We start from the raw sequence: 26,652 nt of genomic DNA, 5'->3' as shown, positions 1-26,652 counted from the left end.
ATTGAACATACAGATAGTAATAGAAATTTTAAATGTTAAAACTTGATACTGTTATGGGTACATTATTTTAATATTGCTTAGATTCCTTCATTAGCAGGAGGAAAATCCTATATATTCAGATTTCCATTCCGATGTATGGGGCTTTTTTCTAAAAAATTTTGCTCTTTGGCCTTTTTTTTTTTTTTTTATAAAAGCTGCTGTGGTGGATGGTTCTTTTCATTATTTGATGTCTCTTTGGAAAAACTTTGTGATTTGCAATCTTGAGAAGACCTGATTACTCTAAAGTCTTGAGTGTGCCAAAGTGACGTTTTATAAATAAGAGACAAAAACACATGGAGTTATGCCTCATTTAACTGTATTTTTGCTAAAAAGAGTACTCACTATTGTGAGTTAATGAATCAGACTGAATTTCCTGGGGAATAACATTATTGCTATTATGTAATGTACGCTTGGTGCCTGTGATGTGGTAGAAAAAGCGTGTTCTCACTGAAGTGATTTGAACATTTTGAACATTAAGCTTTTAATAAATCAGTAGAAAATTAATGGTTCATTGGTCAATTGATTTTCAAATTTATATAGCAAATTCACTTAAATTTTGCTTGATTAAAATATTTAGAACATGACACCTCTCGTCATATTCAGTGATTTTCAAAATTGATTCATAATATCCTTGAAAACAAACTTCTGCACGATTGCTATGAAAACTATAATACACTTTACATACTCAGAGCCTACAGGCCAAAATAGCATTTTAAATACATTAAATTCTATGTGTTTATGAAATGACAGATCACAAGGGTACTTAATAGCATTTGGATATAGAAATATATCATGTTTCATAAAATAGTTAACAACCTAAACCTATTTGTCACTTTTACAACTCTAAAAGTTTAGTTCCAGAATTATTATGAACAACTTAGGAACGACATAGTACTTTGAAGTATAACTGTGATTGATTAGACTAAACTAATTCCAGCACTGCATTGTGTACTACTTTAATCTTTTTGAAAAGTGAATGAACAGCAGATGGCTTAATAAAGACACTCTGTGTGCCTGCCCAGTATGGATTGGCTCTGAAGGGACTGCCTCAATACTTTGGAGTCCGTATATTTGCAGTACATCTGTCTTAGTCAAGGCAGATGGTGAAGGGAAAGAGAAACTTCCAAACTTTTGAATGTATTCCAGTTTGGGGCTGCATGTTAGGACACCATGTTAATAGGACCTGGCTTTCACCTTTAAGTTCTTTTCAAAAAAGTACTTTCTCTGATAGTTCAAAATATATTTGTAAATATGATTACTGCTGCATTATGCAATTATGTTTCTTAAGACGTGGTGCCTTACCCCTCTTGCTTTCTATGCATATTCCAGTTAGTACTCAGACATTTTGGACTCTGCATTCTTAACTGTCATCTGATTGGTAGACTTCGAGGCAATATAAAATGATAGCATTTTACAATTTCAAAGTGAAGTTGGAACTTCACATTTTTCCTGAATTTTTATTGTATTTTTAGTAGAATAAATATGGAGGAAGAGCAATATGTTCCTGTCATATTTGGAATTTAAAACATAAAACATAAGGTCTGAAATTTTTAAAAATTTACTTTTATGTCATGAAAGAAATCTTAATGATCTGTAATCAAAGGTGTTTATTCATACTTAATCATACATAAGAATATGCTATTGATGTGAGAAAGCAAAAGAAAGAGAGAAAGGATTTGTGAGAAGATTTCATTTTATGCTGGAAGATTTCATTTTATGTTCTTAGAGCAAACTTGAAGCAGTTCAATTAGAAGAAAATATTGAGGCATCTGTTTCTGTTTAGAAAATGAATTTTTTCTGTTTAGAAAATGAGTGAATTATTAGAAACATCTCTTGAACATGATAATTTCTTCAAACTGGTTTTGTCATTCTAGTGAAACTTATTCATGAAGCAACTTTTTTTTTGCACTGGTTTTTGTGTTTTACAGTAATAACAAGTAGTGGCTACAGCCCCAGATCAGCGCATCAATATTCCCCACAGCTATATCCTTCCAAGTAAGTGCTCAGTAGAGTCTTTCAGATTTGTTAGAATAATTTTCCAGAATTATCTTTATTAATCTGTACTCACATAACTTCATATTGAGATACCTTTACGTATATAAATGTGTTCTAGATAGTTGAATAGATGGATGCTTGTATAAATCAGTTGGGTGGATTAGACATACGGATAAATGTCCTTTACAAATCTAGAAATAGAGATATACTCATGTTTGTCCAGACGGTTCCTTTAATTCTGGGTCTTTGTATACCTTAAGGAAAGCATCAAGCTCAAACCGGAAAACACTGATTTCTTAATGGAAAGTCAAAAATGCTGACTAGCTTAAAGAAAATCTAAAAAGATTATATTTTATTCAAATGTTAACCCTTCATAATTTGTTTCATATTACATTATTCTCATTGGATTTCAAATTCTCAGAAACATATTTTTGAATAATGTGCTCTATCGTTTTTACAACAAATGAAGTCAACTTATTGAAGACAGTGGTAGAAATTTCAAATTTAACAATATTAGGTACATATCTGAATTTGGTTACAATCAGCCAGATGTGTTAAGATTTTGGAACCATGATTCACACACATTTAAATGTTAATCTCTGCAGCAGCTACAGTCTCTGCCCTTAAGTACAGACTGGTGTTTGGATATCCATTCAGGAACATTCTGTAAAATGTGGCATGATAAAGGGAGTGGCATTCCATTTCTTTTCAGGAAGCAGCTGCCTGCCTTTTTCCTTTCTTTTCTTTTTTTAAATGTCCCGTTGTTGGTAGGGCTTTCCATGACTCTTGTATCCATTGTAGAGCAGTAGGTCACTCGTAAGTGACTGCAGGTATGCTCATGAGCATGCTAACTGGTCTGGGCCCCCCTGCCCTGCCCTGCACACTATTTCAGAGGTAAACAGGTACTATAGACCTGGAAGAGACTTTAGATACAATATCTGATCCAAATTTCTCATTTTACAGGTGAGGTGTAAGTCTTTAGGGAGTTTAAACCACTTGTCCCAAGTCACTAGGCTGATCTGTAGCTCGGACGTTTGGGCCCTTGTCCTTTCCCTATTGTTAGAATTGTGTTGTGGATAAAGAAGAGGATTACTTCCGGGCTATTATAAGGTTTCACTGAATCTAAGCTGTCTGAAATAATGTGCAGTCTTTGTTGCCACAGTAATGCTATTTTTCTGATATTTAGGCCCTATCCACACATTCTTTCTACACCAGCAGCTCAAACAATGTCTGCCTACGCAGGCCAGACTCAGTATTCGGGGATGCAGCAGCCGGCCGTCTACACAGCCTACTCACAGACAGGACAGCCCTACAGCCTGCCCACTTACGGTATCTCACATCTTCTCTGCTCCTTTGCTTATGAGCGGGTAATCCTGCTGCCTAGTGCTTAGATATTCTAGCATAAGTTACAACTCAGGAGCAAGGTCATTTTACTAATTCAAGGGTCTGCACGTGTGTTTCCCAAACAGATCTGGGCGTGATGTTGCCGGGCATCAAGACGGAGAGTGGACTTTCACAGACTCAGTCCCCGTTACAGAGTGGGTGCCTCAGTTACAGCCCGGGGTTTTCCACCCCACAGCCAGGCCAGACGCCTTATTCTTACCAGATGCCAGGTAAGCCATCACACAGGAAGCATGTTATGTGAGGAGGAATTCTCTGGATGAGACTCCTTGGCTTCAGAGTAGGAATATGCCTGCACGAAAATGGTTTTAATTGCTACTGCTCTTCACATCAGGAAAGACAAATAACTAGGGGGAAAAAAAAAAACATGGTGAAAAGAATTGAATATACATCAAGAAACATGACCCATACCGAATTTCAGTACTTAAGTTGAGGTTGTGTAAAATTGGCAGGACATTAGGTCCGAGCAGAGTAACCTCTGGGCCACGTCAGTCACACGTAGGGCATCTCCTTAAGTGAGGTTCAAAGATTCATAAAAAGTCCCAGTGTTTTCTTGTCTGTATTCCTTAAGTATGTAATGTTGCTTTGATTATATTTAAAATTGAATTAGTACCTTCCTAAGTCCTATTTACCATTGAACTATTTTGGATTTTCTGTTCATTCCTCAAATACCTCTCCTCTATTAATACTCTGTTTTTTACTGGAAATATTTATGTAATTTGTACCTCCCCCTGCAAAAATCCTCTGTATCTGAGTATTTACTTTTGCTTCTATGTCTGATCATTATGTAGTAGTTGCAGAAAGAATTTTAGTGACATAGTAAATACATTAAAAGCTTGTTTCTGTCATTTTGTCTATATTGTTAGTCATAAATTTGGGGTTACATGAACATACTTTTTTAATCAACTACTGTTGAAATTTTAGTTCATCGACTAAAATGAAATAATTACCTAGACCTTTTTGGCTGAAATGGCAGGTCTCTCTTTACCTAAACTGTAGGTAGAAATATAGTTGCATAAATGGTAAAGCCACAGTGAGCCACACAGCTTCAGTTAGGAGTATGAAAGCAACCATGAGTATATTTTCATTTATTCCCCCAAATACTTTCATGTTGGATATTCTGGGCCAGGTCAGTTTGCGTTAATTACATAATATCATTGCAATTCAAAACACATTAATAAAACAAATAATCAGCTGTGTCAGTAGTCTTTCATTTTACTTCTTCATAAGTCCATTCTGTAGAATGTATGTTTTGAAAAAATCATCTTTAAATTGATATTTCACTTGTTTTTAATTTAAAAAATAATTTAAAATTTGAATTTAAAAAATAATTAAATTTTTAACCTTGTAGTCAAATTTTAGAAGGCTCTTAAACCCTAGGTGACTGTAGTATGAACAGCTCTTCCTTGAGTCTGAGCCCCACTTCACATCTCTCTTGGCTCTAAGGAAAGGACCTAGGAGGAAAGAAAAGACAGGGTGCCATAAGCATCAATTCTAAGTTGGTTCTCTGTTTCCTAAGCTAAACCCATCCACATTCTAACTCAAATGGTTTCTGTGTGCATATGCAGTTGGTATGACCATTTGAAAATTCCAGTATCTTCCTAGGAGTACTCTAATTGGTATGACCATTTGAAAGTTCCAGTAGCTTCCTAGGAGTACTCTGTCTGCATCGCATTTTATTCTTTGAAAACCTCTGTTCTTCTAGACATTTAACCTTTAAAGGTTAGCTGCTGTCCTTAAGATGGTTCCCATGTGCTCCTGTTTAGTCCAACAGACATCTATAGCAAAGACTTTAACTGTTGTCACAAGAGGGATAGAGCTAAGCACATTTTTCCTTATAAATCTCTCAACTTCAAATTTCACGTTTTGTTGCCTTAACCAAATTAAAAATATATTTCTTTCGTTGGATTCTGCAAAGTGAAATGTTATTATTATTTTGCAAAGAAATACTTCTTAAATGCAATTTGTTCTTTATTTCTAGGTTCTAGTTTTGCGCCATCATCTACTATTTATGCAAATAATTCAGTCTCCAATTCAACGAATTTTAGCGGTTCACAACAGGTATAGTAGCTTTTTTGTATTTAGGCTTTTTGTATCTGTTTCAGATCTTTGAAGAATAGTTTCAGATTGTCATATAAGTGCATATTCTCCTAGAAAAAGGTTTCTTTATTTAAAATTAAGATGGCATTTCAAGGTGGTAAAAAGTAGCTTTCCAGAATTCTTGGGATCTGTGTTATTCTGGGTATTTTAGGTTTTCTGGTTGCTGAAAGTTTGCCCTTTAAATTTTTAAGCCACGATCATTTTAATCATTTGGCATAGAACTACAAAATGTATTGCATATTTTCCTATTATTTTAAACTGTACTAAACATAATTTTATTTTTTTGACAAGTGATTATGAACGTTAATTAAGAGATTGAACTACAACCAATAATTAGGTTATGACATTTTTAGTCCAGAATATTTGTTACTAAACCAAATGCCTCTTGGATTTTTTTTCTTCTAGTTCTGTGGTTCATTTTAATAAATGTTTGATTCCTACTTTCCTGACAGCTGTAATTTTTGTTTGTCACTGTGCTTGCCTCTAGCAGTCCTTAGTCCTCCTCCTAATTATGTTTTCTTAGTATTTTTGTGAGTTCTAAAATCTAGTTTGTTGGAATTATGTGTGGAGCAAGAGTGAATGTTTCTGATGAGTGAATATACTGACACTTCAGAATCTTTTGTCCTTATTCCCTAGTTCTCAGTCATGTTCAGAGTAGTTGAGATAGAAGGGTAGTTGATTTCCTTAGTGGACAATATACTATTTTACTTTAACACAGTTGTTGGACTTTTATATATTCTAAAATCTAAGTTATCGCATAAGTGTGTTCTTTGGATTTACTGAAGGAATTAGATTAATTGCCTTCTTAATGTTTATTAATGCAACAAAATACAAAAGAAATTGTGATTATTAAATAGTGTGGAAAAATAATATTTTTGATAGAATTAAACTGTGTCATTTGGCATTGGTTAGAAAAATGGTTTCTTAAAACATTAAACATTAAAGCTGGGTATGCCTATTTTATATTTAAAATATTGAGAATTTTTGATAATCCACATAGCTTCATTTTGCTTATTTTTTATTGATTTAGGAAACATTTATTGAGTACTTACTATCCATTAGACTTTTGACTAGACATTGAAGATTCAAAAATAATGTCATTGTTCTCTGCTGTCTGGAAGGAAGCAATCCTAAAGAAACAGATAAGAAAATAATATGAAAAGAGGGTAGGATATAATGAATATAATAATAGAAATATATACTAGGCAGCATGGTAGGTAGCATAAAGGAAAGACTACTCTGTTCTACTTGGGAGGATTTAAAAAAAGATTCATAAAGGAGAAGAAAGATTTATGGCATAAAACAGATCCAGTACTATCTGAACATTTAAATACAGTGGCTCCAATATAACACATAACCTATATTTTGGACCATGTTTGGAATACCAGTCTATTATTTTAGTTAATACTTACTGAGTAGTTATCAAGTGTTAGGAACTGGTCTGTATGCTAGAGACATGTAAATGGGGACAGGAGTGGATAGGACCTGGTTCCTGCCTCCTGGAGATTACTAGCTGCTGAGAGAAGCAAACAGTAAACCAATAAACACATAAGTAAATATAGAATTGGAAAGCATGAGGAGTCAGAATGGAGTCCTATTAAAATATTAATAGAAATCTAATTTTGAGTAAGGAAGATCTTGTGGAAGGCTTGTCTGTGGAAACAACATTCGAGACAAGTCTTCTAAGACTGTGGTGAAGAAGAAGGGCTAGGGTGTTTTGGGCATAGAAAGTAGCGGGTACCAAACCTCTGAGAGGTGAAATCCTTGGTGTGCTAGTGAATTCAAAGAAGGGGAGTTAGTTTGTGCATGAGGGCAGATGGAGAAGCATATTTCTGAAGATAGGCAGGGCCCTGGCTCTCTGTGTTTGTATGTAGGGCTCTGTATGTGTATCTCTCTGTGAGGGATTTCAATTTTATTCCAAGCCCAGTGGGAAGGATTTCGAGCAGGAGAATAGCATCATACAGTTTATGTTCTAAAAAGATTACTCTGGCTTTAGGCACTTTGGGGAAAACTAAACCTAGAAATGAGACAAATTGGAAAACTAGTCCATTGGCTCCAACAGAAAGTGAAGGTAGCTTGGACCAGGGTGGCAGTAGTGGGATGAAGAGAAGGGGAGATCTCTGAGATAAGTTTGAGTACAAAAAGACGTTTTAGTCACCAAGAGCTAGCAGTCTGGACCTTTCCCCTAAGTCACTTCATCTTCCCGTAAGGACTTTAGCAGCCTCAGGGAGAACTTCAGCACACAGATGTTGGAGTCAGCTTCTCTGGGTTCCAATTCCAGCTCTGAAACTTGCTAGCTGCCTGACTTCAAGCAGATATATCACTTAACCACATTGTGCCTCCATCCCCCTCAATGTGAAATGGGGTAATAATACTGCATAGGTGGGTGTGGGGATTAAATGGGTAAATACACTTAAAGCCTTAGAACACTGCCTGACACCAAGTAGGTACTGTGTAAATGTTTTACTCTGAGAAAGATATGTTGCTAGGAACTTTGTCCAAATATTGTTGAGAGGTTTTTTTCCTTAGCTTACAGGTGGTGATGGGGAACATCAGATCCTGAAATTAACAGACAAATAGAATTTTAGTTTCCTGCCATACTAGAGTTGGACCAGACAATACAGGGTTTGGGGTACCAACCCCCCACAAAGTCAAAAACCCATGTGTAACCTTTGACTCCTCCAAAACTTAACTAAAATAGCCCACTGTTGACAGGAAGCCTTACTGATAACATAAGAAGCCAATTAACACAAACTTTATGTTATATGTGTTATATATTGTATTCTTACAATAAAGTTAGCTAGAAAAAAAGAAAATGTTATTAAGAAAATCATAAGGAAGAGAAAATACATTTATAGTACTGTTCTATATTTAATGAAAAAAAAAATCCACATATCAGTGGACCCATACAATTCAAACCCATGTTGGTCAAGGGTCATCTGTACTTAATCCTTTCTGTTAATACACATATTTGCTTATACCCGTATTTACTTATATAAAGAATTTCCTTCTTTGGAAACCACATCAAATGTGGATCTTTGTTTTCTTAGGAACATGTATCAGGGAATCTTAATTCTGACCAAGGATTTGTCATCACTGATAACAATTTGGGCTAAAACATGCTAGATACATTAAACACCAATTATTCCAACAAATTCGTATTTGTTACCTTAATATGTAAAAGGATTTTGAAGGATTACTTAGATCACTTTAAGGTTCTTAGAAATTTTTAATAAAGGGCAGGTTGGAGGAGTTGATCCAATCCTTTCATTTTTCTTTTTTTTCTCTAGCAAATGAGGCAAACTCAATATTTGAAAACCTCACTAGAGACTTTAAGACCTTAGATGACACATAGCCTATAAAAGGCTGAGCAAAAAAACTCTCCAAAAAAAAAAAAAAAAGCTTCTCTTACTCATTTTCTTCTATTTACTCTTTATTTCATGCATAATTATCAAGAGTAATGTAGAAGGGTAACAGAAATCACATAAACGCCAACTGAGGTCCGTATGGAAACTGAGAAGGGGTAGGCATATCATCTCCTTGTGGTGATAGTAGAAGATGTGTAAGAACTGGTGCTTACCCTCTCTTCTCTCCCAGTGCATAAGACCTTATAATGTGCATCCCCGAATAAGTAATCATGGTCAAGTGAGGCAGTTTGAGAATTATGTGCTGGACCTGGTTGGCGAAGCCAGCAGGGTAGTTCGTAACTGTGTGCACTCACTAGGATCACCTCAAAACGGTGGACTCCAAAAACAAATGGAGCCAAATACTAATCTTTCAGTTACCATAGTGATTGCTTTTCTTTGGAGCATACCAGAAGTAATTTCTCCTTCAAGCACACATATGTCTCAATTATTATTTCAGGATTACCCATCCTACACAGCCTTTGGCCAAAACCAGTATGCCCAGTATTACTCAGCATCCACGTATGGAGCATATATGACATCAAATAACACAGCTGATGGCACATCATCCTCGACCTCAACCTATCAGTTGCAGGAATCTCTCCCGGGACTGACTAGCCAACCAGGTACAGATCTTCATCCAGGTGAAATACTTTTATGTTTTGCTGGGTCTAATATATGGCAAAAAAGGATATTTTGGAAACAAGGTTAGAAGTTCTCATCTAATTATGCTGATGTTTAATCTGTGCCAGTACCACTGTATAGGATGAGGCTTTGCTTCTGGCATTTCAGAAAACCCTTCTTTTAGATGTGGATGGTTGAGAGATTTTGATTTCAAAAGGCAGTATATATATACATATATTTATGTATGTATATATATGTGTGTGTGTGTGTGTGTGTGTGTGCATATATATATCTATACATGAACGTGGATATAAAAAGGTCAGTGGACCTTTTGCCTGACTAATCATTTCTTTTGTAAAGATCATGACAATATGGAAAAGCTACAGTAAGATTATCTTCTTTGGGTGTAACTGATAGCATTTCCTTTAAGCTTGAGAGACTGTGTAGCTCCTTCATCTTTGTGAGTCATCAGAAGCTCTTGGCAGTGAACATTTCCTACATTCCTAGGATGTGTAGGATCATTGGTAGGTAGTTTAATATCTTTCTCTGATTAGCACTTACTTAAGATCCGTTGTATTCTTCATTGTCTGAAGCTTATCTGCAGTGCCACTGGACTTGGATTTGCTGACACAGCTGAAGCATTTAAAGTTAAATGCAAAATTAATAAAGATTCATTGTAATCCTATTCAAATTCCAACAGGACTTTTTGAGAAATCATCAAGATGATTCTAAAATTACAAGGAAAGGCAGAGGAACTAGATAAGCTGAAATAATTTTGAAAAATAACAAAATTTGGGGACTGACATTGCCTGATTTCAAGACTTATTATAAAGTAAAGTTATCAAAAATGTGTGGTATTGACAAAAGGATAGATACATTAAATAATGGAGTAGTGTAGAGAGTCCAGAAATAGACCCATATGCATACACTGGAAAATGGATTTTTGACAAAGGTGCAAAGTCAGTTGGAGGTAAAGGGTTTTTTTTGTTTTTCAAAAAAAAAAAAATGGCACCAGAACAATTGGACATCCATATGCAAAAATAACAATAATAGCACAAACAAACAAAAAAAAATCCCAAAACAGAATCTTGACTTGTAACTCACACCATATACAATATACATAAAAACTAAAACTATAAACCTTCTAAAAGAAAACATGGTGGAAATTTTTGTAGCCTTGGGTTACATAAAGATTTTATAGGTATGACATTAAAAACATAATCTCTAAAAGAAAGGAAATTAGCCTTCATAAAATGAAGAACTTCTGTTCCTTGAAAGACACTGTTACAAGAATAAAAAGACAAGCCACAGATTTGGAGGAAATACTTGCAAAACACATATCTGATAAAGGATTTGTATCCAGCATATATAAAGAACTATCAAGATTCAATAAGAAAAATGAAATTAAAAATTTTTATAATCACTAACTAGTATGTTCAAACTTATTTTTCTGACTTCAGTTATTTTGCAAGATCCAAACTTATCTTTTTTTGTCCGGGGTTGGAAGGACAAGAAAATGGGAAACACGGTCACAACACTATAAATTCTTTCTAACTGGACCAGTAATTCCAAGAAGATTTAAGGCCATTTAACAATTATTTATGTGTGCCAAATAGGTCCCAGGTACTGCCAATGTTCCAGTAGTGAATGAACTCTCTGCATACCTTTAGCTTCCATTTGACAAGCAAGACAAATATCAAGCAAATAATTAAAAATGTCTGAGTGTTGAAAAGGGAAAATGCTAGATAATATAAGGAATGTTAGCAAGAAAACTGATTTGAACATAAAGAGGTGAGAATGAAGCTAACACTTCAAGTAATAGCCAAGATATGCTCAGATCATGAATTGATGAAATAGTGACATCCTTTCTTTTTGGTTCCCTATTCAGAATAGGGTCTCTAATCTAACTGTGCCTCCAAGGAAAACCTGTCTTTTATTCTCCTAGACTTTGTCTTTGGTGCTCCTACATTTCACTTTCTTTCTCTTCATCTTCCCCTTTAGATCCTCCCTTTCATGACCACACAGTCCCCTTGAATTTCTGGTCCTTGTCCCCTTAATGCTCCTGTTTAGTCTTTTCATCTCGCCCCAGCTCTCTCAGCACTTGTATCCTGTGCGGGGCCAGGGCTAAGGTAAGGCCAGGGAAGCACAGGGTGCACTATTGAAGGAGACATTCATTCTCAAGGCCCTTCAATTTCACCCTCCTAGTGCCTCACGCACCTTAACCTTGTTTCAGCTTAAATCCCATGTTCTAAATCTGTCCTGATCCTCTTTGAGTCAGTAGTTACATTTCATCAAGAATATTACTTCAAGTTAAAGAATGTGTGGGGTTCCTGGGTGGCTCAGTCGGTTAAGCATCCGACTCTTAGTTTTGGCTCAGATCATGATCTCAGGGTCATGGGATTGAGCCCCATGTCAGTCTCCCCACTCAGCAGAGAGTCTGCTGTAGATTTTCTCTCTCTCCTTCTGCCCCACCCCCCACTCATGCAGCTTGTGCATGCGCACGTGCCTCTCTCTCTCTCTCAAATATATAAATCTAGAAGGAGGGATGGGAGGGAAGGAGGGAAATAAAAGAAGTAAGAAAGAGAGAGAAAGAAAGAAAAAGAAAAAGAAAGGAAGAAAGAAGGAAAGAAGAAAAGAAGGGGAAAGAAGAAAGTGTGATTTCAGAATACTTGCTTAATGGATAGTGAAGATGTTTAGATAAGGGGATATCTTAACTGTGAAAGATTTTTCTCAATAGTAAATGCATAGGGAAACAGGGTGGGATGACTGTATTCAAAAAAAAAAAAAAAAAACCGCAGAAGTATTTGATCATCCAAGATACTGGAGACTGAATGATAGGAACAGAACCAGCAGACAGTTTTTGAGTTTACTAGAATAGAACTACCATGAGTGAAAAATATTTGGTTTTCAAATATTATATCCACTGGATAACACTTTGAATTTGCTGTTGATTTTGCTCTAATTTCAGTGTGATCACAAAAGTTTCTCTGCAGGAAAGACACAGATGGAAACTTTCCATTAATTAAAGAATAATAAATATTCAGAATAGCTATTTTGCTTACACTAAAAATACTAAATGCAGGCATGCAGGTGTTCTGAATATGTGACTTTGGATGGGACACATCCATGTGTCACATCCTCATAGTCACTATCAGAATGCAATTTCTTTAGCTTTCCATTGATTGCTAATGCCAACAACATGGTTTGACATAATTTTCAGGTCTTATCAGACTTTCTGCTGAATTTAAAGAAGAAATCATTTTTACTTGTAACTGTATTATTCTCTTAACCAAAATTATAACAACATGTCTGAATTTTTAGGGAATTCTGTGACTCCAGAACTTCAGGCAAGGTAGTATTTAGATTTTGCCTTTCCAGGTCTGACATTCATGCAAAAAGCCAACAAGTTTATAACTATGGGATTTTTCTTTGTTATTGATGAAATTTGAGGTACTAAGTTCAAGGGTATGAAAAGTATTTCCCAATGACCAGTTCTGCATTTTGGACTGAATACAGAGAACAATTCCATCCACAATTTTTCATAAATCGTTTACTGTTCACAGCTCTCATTTTTAAAATAGAAACATACTTTATGTTCTATAATAGACAGGTGGGTAGTTCTGGTTTAGATATAAAACTAAAGGAAATGAAAATGGATCTAAATACTCAAAGCTTAGAAGGTGTAGTTATTCATTACTGTACTAATTAAAGGAGAATTATTCAATCACATACAGTTGTGATCCAATACAGTGTTGGCCCAGGAAAAGCCTAGGACAACTGGTAATGACTGATGTTATTTGGAAATTGCAAATAGTATTCAGTTCTTGACTTTACCTTATTAGGCAGTTTGACAATGTATTTAAAGACACATTAGCATACTGATTAAGAACAGATATTTGAGTTTATATTACCTTTATAAAGATCTCTTTTTGCCTTTAACAAAGATTATCTCAGGTATATTATATTTTTGACTTGCATTCAGAAAGTTTGGTGACTGATTAGCACATAAAGATTAGAGATTTTTGTAGCTCCCCCTCTTTAAATATTTTAAACATCTTGAAAATGAAAAATAATCAGTAATTTGTAACAGTATCATCCTTTACTCTGAGACCTTGGCAAACATTACAATACATTAGCTAATTAAACTTTACAGGTGCTTCAGAAAAGTAAAGGATATAGTAAGATCACTTCACTCTGAAAAGAAGCCAGTTTCTTAGGCAGAACTCAGCAGAATTTCCATAGCTTCATGGCATTTCACCCAAGGACAGGAAGGAAGGCAAAGTGTTCATTCATTTAATTGAAGCTATCAAGAGGATTTAGATGGAAAGGACTGACCACATTTAACTTCTCTGCCAATTTGCCTTTTCCCTGCCTGCAGCATTAATGTACCTAGTGCAATTACTTGAATGAAATTTGGCAGGGACACTGGAATTAACAGCTTTCTCTTTAAAAAAAAAAAAAAGTGTCAACAAATGTTTAATGACCAGTTGAGCTCAAGTTCCTGGTTTTTCCCTTTATCAGAAGAAAGAATAGCACCTTCAAAAGATATAGAGGTCAGACCAGTTCCCCTGGGTGGTTACTATAGGAGCCTAGCTACTATACATGCACTCTTCAGGACCTACTCTTTTACTGTGAAGATCTTTCGGTGAATTCATTGGCCTTTACTCTCACAAGATTGTAAAAAGTCTATATATACTCTTTTGATGGGTAGGAACAGATATAAGTTTGACCTCTTTGTAACCTGGAGGATCTGTTGCTGTTTGGGAGAGAAAGGATAACCTAGTGGTTAAAGCAGGAATTCTGGAATCATACCAGCATTCTGCATACAAGCTATTTCATCTTGGTAAGTTAATTTAAAATCTCACATGCCTCCGGTTTCCCATTATTAAAAGAGGATAATGAAGGACCAAATTCACTGGGTTAAAGTGAAGTTTAACTCAGACATATATATATAAAGAATGTCTTACAATAAAGAGCTCTGACAAATCAATAAGAAAAAGATAACCCAGTTTTTTTAATGGGCAGAAGATTTAAACAGTTACCTCATTTAAAAAAAAAAAAAGATCCCAAATGGGCAAAAAAAAAAAAAAGTGTTTTACATCATTATTCAACAAGAGATGATAATTAAAACTACAATGAGACCAACATACCCCAACAATAGCTAATATAAAAAAAGACTAGCAATACCAAGTATTGGCAAGGATGTGGAGCAACTGGAAATCTCATTGCTTGTCAGAGAGTGAATTAATACAACCACACTAGAAAAAGGTGGTCAGTGTCTACTAAAGATGAACATACGCTTTCCCTCTGACCCAGCAGTCCTACTGCTAGGAATATACCCTAGAGGAACAGGAGCTTATGTGCACAAGAGGTGAACAAGAATGTTTATAGCAGCTTTATTTCTAATTGCCTAAAACTACAAATAACCTAATGTTCATTCACAAAATGGATAAATAAAGCATAGTATACATATATAATGAAGTTCTAGCCACATGAAAGAAAGAGCAAACAACTGCTGCAGGTTACAAAATGGCAAGAATCTCACAGACATAATGAGCAGTGAATAGAGCCAAACACATATTTCAATAAACTTTTTAAGAAAGAAGGCAGTACATGACACATACTGAGGATAAATGTGGAGCTACTCTTCATAGTCTTCTGAAAAGGATATGCCTTTACTTTCATCAAAACACTTGTGTCCATATTTTGTCTGAATTCTTAGAGCCTTTTCAAGATCCTTCTGTTACTTGGCAAAAATCAGTGATATCAAATCCTACTTTTATTGAAATGTGGACACTTCCTATGACCACCCTTTTCCCTTCTTCCTCCTTCTGCTCTTTAGCACCTGGCTTTCCAGTTCATTTAATAGCTGAGTTGTTCTGCCAAACTCCTTCTTTATGGACCTAGTCAACAATCAGCCACTCGTAACTGATCACAGTGGCTTTGGAATTTTGCAAGTTTTTGACCTCTCAGCTCTTGCATTTTTAGCAAGAACAAAACTGCTTCATGATAGTTAACAGCTGAAAATTGATCTATCATGAGTAGAAAGACAAGTTTTTGTGGGAGGTCATCCAAAAAATTTTATAAGCTTATTAATAAATGGGGCTTAATTTGAATCAGCATTTTATCAGAACGAGAACATTTGACTTGCAGGGCATAGTAACCTTACAAAAATTCTGTTTAAAAAAATAACTAGAAATAGAAAAATTTTTGTGTGACTTTTTTTTAAGTTGGCATGTATTTAAATACCTAAAGCCTCATTTGATGCTTGTACAAGTAAGCTGAAACATGTTTTACTTTAAGATGGGGCGATATTCAACTGAAAACTATAGAGCCTTTATTTATTACATTGTCTACTCTCACACAGTCAATAGCAGAGACCCATGATAGGAACAATGCTAACAATGTTTTAAGAGCAAATAATATTTGAAGCACAGACATGTGTTTTTTTGATGCTGTCCTGACATGCACAATGTTTCCCAAAGAAAATGTTATAACCATTAGAAATAATTACAGGTGAGCTTTGTAAAAATGACTATTTATTTAGAACATCTCAGAAGAGGTATGACCTAAATGTTATCTAGCTTGTTCAGATTTATTTATTTAGATTAATAACTACTTGGCTGTCCTCATAATTATTTTTCTTTAATTTTATGATAAGGCATAATAGTTATAACTTCTTTATATTTGTTTAAATATAGTAATTTAAATTTAATTTAAATTTAATGTAGTTTGCCCTCCGACTCTCCTAGAAATGTTTACATATATGGTTTAAGTCAAATTAAATATAAATCATTTTTACCTCAGTAATTCCTTGTCCATGCTTTAATATACAAAGAAAGAGATTCAGAGAGATTGAGTGAAATGCTTTAAGTCCTACAGTAAGTCTGACTCTTGTTACTTGTGAGGTTTTGCAGCACCTCACTGTCGCTTTGGTTTATCTTAACCCGCTCCCACAGATTTGCGGCTGTTCAGTCCTCCTTCCTCATAAGATGCTCCAGCCCCAGCTTTAGACATGGCAGACGTTCAGGTACCTAGGGGACATGCAGAGGTCAGTTAGATACAAAGTCTGAAACTTCTGTAGGATGTGGCTTCATCGGAGATAGGGATTTATGTATGGGTCATCTCAGAGAGGGTGATTAACCAGTGAGATGGTTAGATCGCCCAGATGGTGTGGAATAAGGAGAACAGTGACCAAAGGTTGGAACTCTTAAATACCAGCATACAAGGAATGGGAGGAGGAAAAGGAGTGCATGTCTCCTAGACAGAGAAGGACTGATGAAAGAGCTTCCAAAGCTAGGAGACCACAAGGTATCAGCTGCCAAATAATGGCTCTAAGGACGTGGTGTTTAAGAGGATCAAACATAGCTCAGGCATCCAGGAAGATAAGGACTGAGTCTGTCTATTACATCTGTCGGTTAGGTGGTTATCGGGGGCTCTGAGTAGGAGTAGTTTTATTAGAGATTTGGTGAACTGATTATGACAAATCAGATGTCAGGAAGTGGAGGCAGAGGTGCTGTCCACTGCTGTCACCATTGGTCACGAGTGGTTGTCCAGCACCCGGAGCGTGGCTAGGACAGTTGGAGGTCTGCTGTAAGTGTAAAATACACACAGGAGTTTAAAGACTTAGAATGAAAGGGAGATTATGTAAAACGTGTTGTTGATAATTTTTATGTTGGTTACACGCTGAAATGATAATATTGTGGTTATATTGGGTCAGTTAGTGTCCACGAATAAAATTAATTCTACATGTTTCTTTACATTTTTTATTGTGGCTTCTAGAAAATTTTAAATTATATATATGGTTATATTTGTGGCTCCCATTGTATTTCTTTTGGACTGCCCTGTCATGTAATGTACTATTCTTTTAAGGTGCATCACTTAGAAGAGAGAAGATAGCAAAGCAGATACCTTCTAGGTGAAAATGCAAGGTCAAGGGAAGGACTTTTAAACTTGTCCATGGCCCACAGAAGAACAAGAGGTTGGAAGAAAGTTAAGAGAGGGTTTAACTAATGGAGCACGATTCCCTTAGAGGGTGAGGTTGGGAGTCAAGTTTATAGGTGGAGGGATGGGATTGATCCAGAAGAAGACATCTCCTCCTTTGAGCTCTGACATAAAGAGATGAGAACAGAGCTAAATTTGATAAATATGTAGGGGAGGGTAGAGACAGGGAAAGTGAAGACATACGGAGTATAGAACACATTCAGGTTTAGTAGATCACATAGATTGAAACTACGGGGGATTTGTGTGACCTGCAAAAATTTTAATTGAATTGGGATTTTGCGTTTTGGGGATGATAAATCTTGTTTGTCATGAGTTTTCTATTGTAAAAGGATTCATTAAGATAATTCATAACAAAGACTCATACCTGATCTAAAAATGAAGCACTTTTCTTGATACAAGTCATATTACTTCTAGGAGAGTTTGATACCGTGCAAAGCCCCTCCACACCTATCAAAGATCTTGATGAGAGAACATGCAGGAGTTCTGGGTCAAAATCCCGAGGAAGAGGCCGGAAAAATAATCCCTCCCCGCCTCCTGACAGTGACCTGGAGGTATGCTGACTTATCCTTAAAAAGAGTGGAATGTGATGTTTTATTTTATTGAATGATATATTCTATACCTTATAGTGCCATAAGGTCTCAACCTTAAAAAAAAAGAATATATCATGAAATGTGTGGATCTTATCATGTAGGCATTTCACAGCTGCAAAATTTGAGATTCCATCCATTATAATGGCAACATTAAAAACTTTAAAATGATGATACTTTACAAATTCTAGACCTGAGATAATTGCATCTTTTGATCCTAATTGGCACAAATGGAAATTTATAAAATAAAGCCATTGTTTGTGGGATAATTTTCTGAGAGATACTCTATTTGGTAGTATTAAGGTAATGAAAGATGTTTATATGGGTCAATAAAATTTTGGGGGGGTCAATAAAATTGAAAAAGGTGAAATTAATCTGTATGGAAATGAAAAGTTGTCTTCTGAAAATGGGAAAAATTCCAATCATTTGATACATGTTAACATTTTTGTATCTATAAGAACTTCCACGCATCTATTTTTCTTGTTGAGAGCTCTTTTGAGATATGTGCATGCTAAGCAGGTTGATTTTTATTCTAAAACATCAGGGAAACTGTTCTTAACCGTACTGTGTTACTTCTTACACAACTGCATCCTTCAATTAAGAAAAATACCCAAATTTCCAGACTTGGTAAAATCAAATAATAGTCATTGTGCCTCTTTGTAAGACACCACTTCTTTCACCTGAAGGACAGTAGTGCATTCCGGTGCCTTCAGGAACCCAGCAGGTGATATAAATGAGTGAACAGGGCCAGGGAGTCAGCAGAATGTGGAGAGCAGGGAGCATTGGCCCAGTTGAAGGGGGCCCACCCATCACCGCCATGTGGAATATCAGTCAGCATTGCAGTATCTTCCAGTTGCCCTGCTGCGGTCAGAACCCTGATGTTTGTGTGAAATCTCCTAATCTTGAAATGTTGATCAATAATTTGAAATCTTTCTTTTTTAAAAAAATTTATGGTATTTTATTATGTTACGTTATTCACCATACAGTACATCAAAAAATAATTTGAAATCTTTCTAAACACTGTGCAAACTAAACAACCCATCTGATGGCCTAATCTAACCCAGAGGTCTACAGTTTGCAATTTCTGTTTAGGGATCATTCACTGTTTTTTAAAAATATTTTTAAAAATTTAATCCTTTGCACGAATTGCAAAATCTCATGAATCCATGAGGCAAAAGATTTTAAAATAGCATTTCAGGCACACTTATATCCTAAGTTCAAATGGGTCTTTTGGGGTATTAACTGCAAGTAAATATTTAGATGAGTTCATTCAAATTAGGACATCTGATCTTTAAGCTTATTATGACTTTTTTTTTTAATCACTCTCCCTGCTCTGGTTTTATCGTGGTAACATCTGGCAAACTTGGAAAAAAATTAATGGAGTAGCGTAGTTTTTTATAAAATGGTATTGAGATTATACCCAACGATGAAGTCAGATGTTTTCAACTAAGAGATTTCTGTTTCCTTAGAACTTGATAATTCTCTGATACTTGTATTTTTCTTCAGCGTGTGTTTGTCTGGGACTTGGATGAAACCATCATTGTTTTCCACTCACTGCTCACAGGGTCTTATGCCCAGAAGTATGGCAAGGTAAGAGATCACGAAATTCCAGCCCAAGACACCTTGTTGGAATTTTATTTTGTTCAAAAATCCAGAGTAATTTCAGTTCATGATCTCAGGGTCAGGAGATTGAGCCCTGTGGCAGGCTCCACCCTCAGTGGGGAGTCTGCTTGAGATTCTCTCTCTCCCACGGCCTTCCCCCTGCTCACACTCTTGTGCTCGCTTGCTCTCTCTCTCTCAAATAAATAAATAAATCTTTAAAAAAAAAATCCAGAGCAATTTAAATACATTTAAGTGTTTTTATTGTAGGCTGTCAAATCTGCTCTTAAGTAATTTCCAGTGGCTCGTTGTTCTTTAATGAGAACTGGCAAATTTTACAAGCGTAACTCAAAATTGAATTTCTTTTTTTCAGAATGCCTTTGATTTTTCTGCATCAAAAGCAAGCTTATTACTATGACATAATCATTTTAGAAAAATTATTTTGTAGATTAAAATGGACTTTCAACATTATAAAATCATATATCATCCTCTCATAAGGAAACTTTAAGAAATTGCTTGACTTCACTTATTGCACCAAATGTTGCCATAGAATGCCAGTTGAAATAAGGAAGTAATCTTTTGTCTGAGAGATCCTTTGGATTTATGAATACAAGTATTTTTTTATAACTTTGAATAAGCATTTGAGCAGACACTGGGGGTAACACCCCCTCACACACACAAATTCAGAGACAGATGGTCTCGTGATTCCTCTTCCTTTCTTTCTTGCCATCCTTTTCGTAGTTAGCTCATTTCTTATGACTGTGTTGGCGTTCTCTGTGTGAGTACAAGTACAAAGATAGGGCAACTCCAGCACACTAGTCAGGGAAACAGTGGTTTAGGCCATTGTTGTCTGAGTTTTTGACTCTATAGGATTCATAATCTGACCAGGGTCAACTCAGAACAGGTTGGCCTGCCTTCAGTTACCATATTCAATGTTATATCTGACTTTGCCTCCTTTGCATATTACACTTATAGAAGTACCCTCCCTGTGTTTTTATAGTGTTTCATTATTTATGAGGGTCTCATGTCAGCCCAGCATGCAGTGTTTAGCAGTTCTGTTAAGTTTTGTCTCCTAGACCGATAATGATGAATTGTGCTCAAGTATTTCCTACTTGATGTATTTGTGTATTGCACTCTTGGTGAATCTGCACTGTATTTGATTTTTGGTGTGAGTAATATATGTAACTAAACAAATACTGAAAGGTAATAGTTTTGCTTAACAGCCATTTACAAAAAAGGGTCTTAGCCCCTTTATCACAATCATTGTCATTTAAAACAGTGGTCTCCAAAGCAGGATGTATGAACATGCGCCAGATATACACAAGATGCTCCACAAAGATAAGGAAAAAAAGTAATGTGTGTACCACACACATTTTTGTCTTAACAGTTTGTATTGTTATATGTTTTATAATGCACATACTTTACAAATACATGCATATTATTATAATTTAAACAATATGTACATAACATATAAATAAAGTAACCATATATAAATTTGGGGTGCACATTCAGAATTCGATGACTGGTAGAGTATACAGTTTAAAAAGTTTCTGGAGAACAGTCTAAAACATTTCTTCTGGAGTAGTTTTGGCTGTTGAGGACTACCCAGTAAATGCTGCTGAACTGACTGCAATATTTTTATATGGCTAAGTTTCATAGTACATCAGTGTTTAAGATAATCTAACTTGAACATATGAATCCAAATAAAGTGCGCTTCAAAATAGTCAGTCACCATCAAAGGCTATACCTAAATATCCATGTTGCTTCCATTGTGTCAGACCAGTGGTGGAAGTCATCTTTTGGAATTACCTTTAGATTTTTGGAGGATTTCCTCACTTCACACCTTCATCCTTTTGTGGTGGTTTTGATTGTTAGAAATAGTAAGATCATTTGAACCCAAAGTGATAAATAAGGAGCATGGTCAAAATGTCATTATATATATGTGTGTGTATGTACATTTTTTTTCTTTTTGGCAAAAATTAAGTTGTACCCCTCCCAGTACTGAGCATAGACTTCCCTTTGGGATAAGAAGGGGAGCCAGTAAAGAGGTGGCGGGGGGTGAACCATAAAAAAACCCTGAATAACAAGCCGCCTTTCTTGAGTGACTCAAACTGGTTCCAAGAACAATTGTAATAGCAAAGTTCTCATGCTTTCCTCAGCAGTGGTGCATCACCGAAAGACACCTCTCACTTCCCCAGATGGCCACCTGGACATGCAGCATCAATTTCACATACAAACAAGTTCCATTCTCTTAAAGTATTGTCAGACAGCTTTGTTGGAATACAAAAGAGACATTTTCAATGCTTAAAATCACAGAGCTTATCCAAAGAGGGGGACAACGTGAAGGGCAGGAGGGAACTAATGTTATTTAGTTGCAACAGTTGTAAGAGAGAGGATTTTCTCCCCATCTCTAAATGAGGAAACATACTCAGGGAATAAAACATGTGCAGAGTCATCCAGCTAGTCAGTGGCAGAGATGAGTCGTGGGGCTCTGGACTATTTGGTCCCAAAACCCATCTCGTTTCTGCTACAGCACATCACACACCATAGACCTATGTGCCATGAACACAATATGTGACATATCCTAAAAAGAGTAAAGACAATCAGTGAGGAACCATGTGGGCAGTTATGGGAGTTCCCTTTAGGTTGAAATAATTTGAACGATCTTCTCTCAGACGTTTGGGATACTTTTCCATCAAGAGGTAAAAGTTTAGAAATGTTCAGTGAAATGGATCGTGGCAGATAGATATCTACTGCCTCATGGCAGTATAGCATGGGAAAAGAAACAGGTGCACTGTTGAAAGTTTGGGGAAGATAAACTTGCATTTATAGAACACCTACTGTGTGGTGGATGGAGCCTGTGTTCAGCATTTCACAAGCACTAGGGATGATGGTTAAGAGCAAGGACCTTTGAGTTAGATAAACTTCACTTTGAAAACCCAGCGCTGATGCTTGCAGCTCTGTGACCTCAGGCAAAGTCCTTCATCACTTGGCCTCAATTTCTGTAAAATGGGAATAGTACCACCTATAGTGAATAAGAATGAAAGAGAGAACATGTTTGAAAGGCTTCGCAGAACAGTTGGCAGGAATCAACTTTCAAAAAACCTGTTATTGGTCACTTTCACAAATGTTATCCCACTTGATTCTCTTAATTACTCTGCTGTAACTTGTTGTGATCCAAGTTTAATGGATGCAGAAACCCAGGGTTTTGAGGGGCTAACAAACATGACCAAGGTCACAAAATGCTAAATGCTGGTACATTTGGTCAGTCTCATAACAAGTCCTTGTACTTTATATGATTCTAACAGGCGGGGAGCCTGTTGGAATTCACCACATTGAATAATGTTTCACTTGGGCAATTTAAGGAAATTAAAGTAAAAATTTGTTTAGGTTCTATTTTTTTTCTAATCAGAATGAAAACACCCTTCTTGAAGTCCATGATAAACAACTTAGATGACTTTATTTATTGAATTATTATTTACATTTTTCTAAAAGTCATTTGATCGTTGACATGTTCCTTAATGTCCAAAAGGAAGTTGGCATTGTCTTCTCGCCAGTAAGACATTACTATCTTGGCATATTGGGAAGTAGCTAAATAAGGGATGTTATGTCAGGCCCATCTTTTGAAGCTGGAGGCCACACGCAGCTCAGAGGTCATCCAGAGGGGACCAAGAGGGCATTGGGCAGCTTCCACTTGCCCACAAACCACAGGTAAAAATGGTAAAACTAGAGCTCTGTAGACAGACTATATTCATCTAGCAAATATTTACTTAATGCAAGACAGACCAGCTTCCTGCTCTCATGGAGCTTACAAGCAAACAAAATCAGAGCCGATAGCCATAACCCCTGTGAAGACAATGAAACTGTGTCATGTAGAGCATCACTGGGGTCTGACCATGGAGGTGACGCTGATACTGAGACCTGGATTTCAAGAAGGAGCTAGCTGTGTTGATGTGGGGGAAGGGGAGAGCATGGAGGAGTGTTCCGGGCAGCGGGCATAGGAGGGCCCTGGAACAGGAACAGTCTGCCAGTGTTCCAGGAACATAAAGGAGTAGTGTGGCTGGAAGGTTGTAAACAAGGGAGAGGATATCTCAGGGTAAGAACAGAGTGGTGAGCAGGGGGCCGCATCAGCTAGGGTATCTCCCATAAGGCACTTGGGGTTTATTCTAGGCGCAGTGTGTTGGAGGGTTTTTGGCTGAGAGAGGACATGATGGTTTATAATTGGCTGCTGTGTGGAGACTTGTAGGCTACTATGCAGTAAATAAGAAATGGTAGTGATTTAGACAGGAACAGCTTTTCTTGACCTTCCATGTGAGTCACCATGACCCGAGGGGCTTGTTAAACACAGATGGCTGCGTCCGGCCCCCAGAGTTTCGGATTCTGTAGGTCTGGGTGGGACCTGAGATTTTGCATTTGGAATAAACCCCCAATAAAGCTGATAAACCATGCTTTAAGAACCACTAGAATAGGGTATTTCCCCAACATTTTTTCTTGAAAAAGTGAGTTCTGTGACATATTAATTGGTAGTCTTTGTGGAAAGGCCCATGGCATGGCCACAAACACGTAGTGACTACTTGCATTTTATGGCCATCCAGTACACATTATCATGTTAGAGGTCTTGAGATGTTTCACAGTTGAGAATCCTTTGTAACCATGTTTAATTCCTCAGTTCCCTAGTGTCTTCAGTAATGACCTTGAGAACTGCCTGAAATGAGGTCATTCTGGTGACTAGTTGACAATTCAGAAGGACTTTGCTTTGCTAATAACAGAAGTGACCAGGGCCATTCTATCTGGAGAGAAAAGAACGACCCTTATACTACTTAAAGGTTGTATCAGCTTGCGATTGTTAATGTCTTCAGTCCTTTTCGTTTGTTGGATGAATCTTGTTTCCACAACATGCATTTTTAGAGCACAACATTTTTGTATAACATAGTGATTTTTCAGTTTTTTCCTTCTCACCCGAGAATCTTTTGTGCACATTTACTGCGTCACACCAAGCATCTTTATATAAAACATCTGAGGGCAGACCTGCTCTAGGTGAAATGGAGATGTTGAGGGACTGGAGATGTCACACTTCCCTCATGGAGCCAGTCCCTTCCCATTGTTCTCGGTCATCCCAAAAGAGTTTCCTGAGTCCTGGATGCTGCTCAGAACACAGTCTTTAAGGCAGTAATCCAGCTGAAGGAGCACCAAGCTAGAAGTTAGAAGGAAGTCCTGTGCCTGGATGTGCCTGAGGCGAGTCGTTTAACCTCTGAGCCTGTCTCACCTGAAAATGATCATAATCTTTTTCCTTCCTGGGGTTGCTTGATGGATTAAATGAGGTAATGTAAATGTATAAAAGTAGCACTCAGCTCTGAAAACTATCATCCGCATCCTAGGCCAGAGAAACTTATAAAAATACACACTATTTCCCCCAAATGAGAAATGACTAATGGCAGTTATTTCTGGACACACAGAAGGTCAGTGGTTGTATGAAGTGGTATCATAGTGGCCTGACATATAGTGATCTGGGAGCTGGAAATGTATGTGCCAGAGATACAAAATCATGTCCTGACAGAACCATGTCTACTTACCTCTCTATTTATCTTTCTTTCTCTCACCAAGAAAAAAAATAAGCACCATCTTGAGTTCTTGCTATGGACCTGACATTTTGCCCAGTGTCCAGTTAAATGCATTATCTCCATAATTTTCGTCACCACCCTGTGTGGTTGGTAGTATCTCACACAACTCCTAAGTGGTATGGCCAGTGAGAACCCACATATCTTTGATATGTTCTTAATCTCTACATTCTTTTGGTCTGTTTTTTTTTTTCCCCACCACCTATAAAAATAAAATGCATGGAACATAATAATTTAGGAATGCCCTTTCACTTATAAACAGCCCTGGGTAACTAACTTTTGCATTTTAATTTAAAAAAGAAACTTCTGGAAAATCCTAGTTGCACTTACAAGTAAATGATACTGTGAATTTTCCAAGGATCTTCCTAAAAACTTAGCTCTTTTGGACTCTGTTCTGTTGTCAACACAGCATGTTCTTTTCCCAAGCAGAAGAGCTCCCGGATATTTACCATAATGGCAAGTGAGCTATGTGGGTGTTTGAGCCCCACTGCTGATGAAGCTAATGATGGGCTTTACAGCAGAGCACCTGTGGGCACGTACAGTTTTCAGCCTTGTAAAACTCCAGAATGGGAGTTTGTAAATTTGCAGGACATAGATGAGGAATCATCCGTCATCTGTTAAGAGTTGGTGAAGATTATTCCTATTCCCTGATTATGTGTATGCATTATTTTACTTGGTAAGTTGTAGTAATTCCTCTTTTTTGAAGGAGGGATGAAAGGAGCTAAATAAATTGTGCTTTAGGGATTTGATTCATTTTGGAACATTAATATGTCATGTACCGTGAAGCCATGATTCTCCAAAGTTATTCCACAGTATGGATGAGGAAGCAAAGGAAATAGCCCAAGTCAGGGAAGAAGACTGAAGGAAAAGTGAACAGTTGATTAGTTACCTTGTACTGAGAAATTGAAATTCCAGCTCCCCAAGCTACTTGCTCACTGTAGACAACATCTTATAGAAGAGCAGCTCTGGGGAAATAAGATGTCCATCAGCATATACCAATTGGTTACTTTTATGTTAAAAGTGCACACACACGTATATAGAAAGATTTCTGAAATGGCACCAGCTGGATTTTAAATTTTGAGATAGCTATGAAGGTAAGTACTGACTTAGGTGCATGCCAACTAAGAAAAAGCAACATGACTTAAAAGGAAGTGGTTAGAATTAATTAAGTGTTGGAACCATGGATTAGAGGCCACCCTAATGGCAACGTTAACACCAGGGCAGGTCACCTCCCCTCTGGGCATAATGGCTAGAGCATTCTGGCTCTGAAGGGAGAATGGA

The 26,652-nt window shown here is 36.7% G+C and overlaps 1 protein-coding gene across 16 annotated transcripts in view; it reads left to right on the top strand.

The window, feature by feature from the left end:
• EYA4 (EYA transcriptional coactivator and phosphatase 4) overlaps nt 1–26,652 on the top strand; it is a 270,841-nt gene that overhangs the window by 210,758 nt on the left and 33,431 nt on the right. For 12 of the 16 annotated variants that reach the window (XR_003521675.2, XM_027603539.2, XM_027603546.2 and 9 more), the window contains 7 exons: nt 1,968–2,034; nt 3,221–3,363; nt 3,504–3,647; nt 5,417–5,496; nt 9,400–9,583; nt 17,982–18,118; nt 19,661–19,744. Coding sequence is in view for 15 of the 16 variants with exons in the window: in XM_027603539.2 (XP_027459340.1) it covers nt 1,968–2,034; nt 3,221–3,363; nt 3,504–3,647; nt 5,417–5,496; nt 9,400–9,583; nt 17,982–18,118; nt 19,661–19,744 (839 nt within the window). In the remaining variant the exon portion in view is untranslated. The remainder of the gene's footprint in view (nt 1–1,967; nt 2,035–3,220; nt 3,364–3,503; nt 3,648–5,416; nt 5,497–9,399; nt 9,584–17,981; nt 18,119–19,660; nt 19,745–26,652) is intronic. The other 4 variants (XM_027603538.2, XM_027603536.2, XM_027603537.2 and 1 more) reach the window with 1 other exon arrangement.

Source organism: Zalophus californianus, chromosome 7 (genome assembly GCF_009762305.2).
Source record: "Zalophus californianus isolate mZalCal1 chromosome 7, mZalCal1.pri.v2, whole genome shotgun sequence".
Lineage (NCBI taxonomy): Eukaryota > Metazoa > Chordata > Mammalia > Carnivora > Otariidae > Zalophus > Zalophus californianus.
Note: the sequence above shows the minus strand (reverse complement) of the source record. Positions and strands in the feature narration are given on the sequence as shown.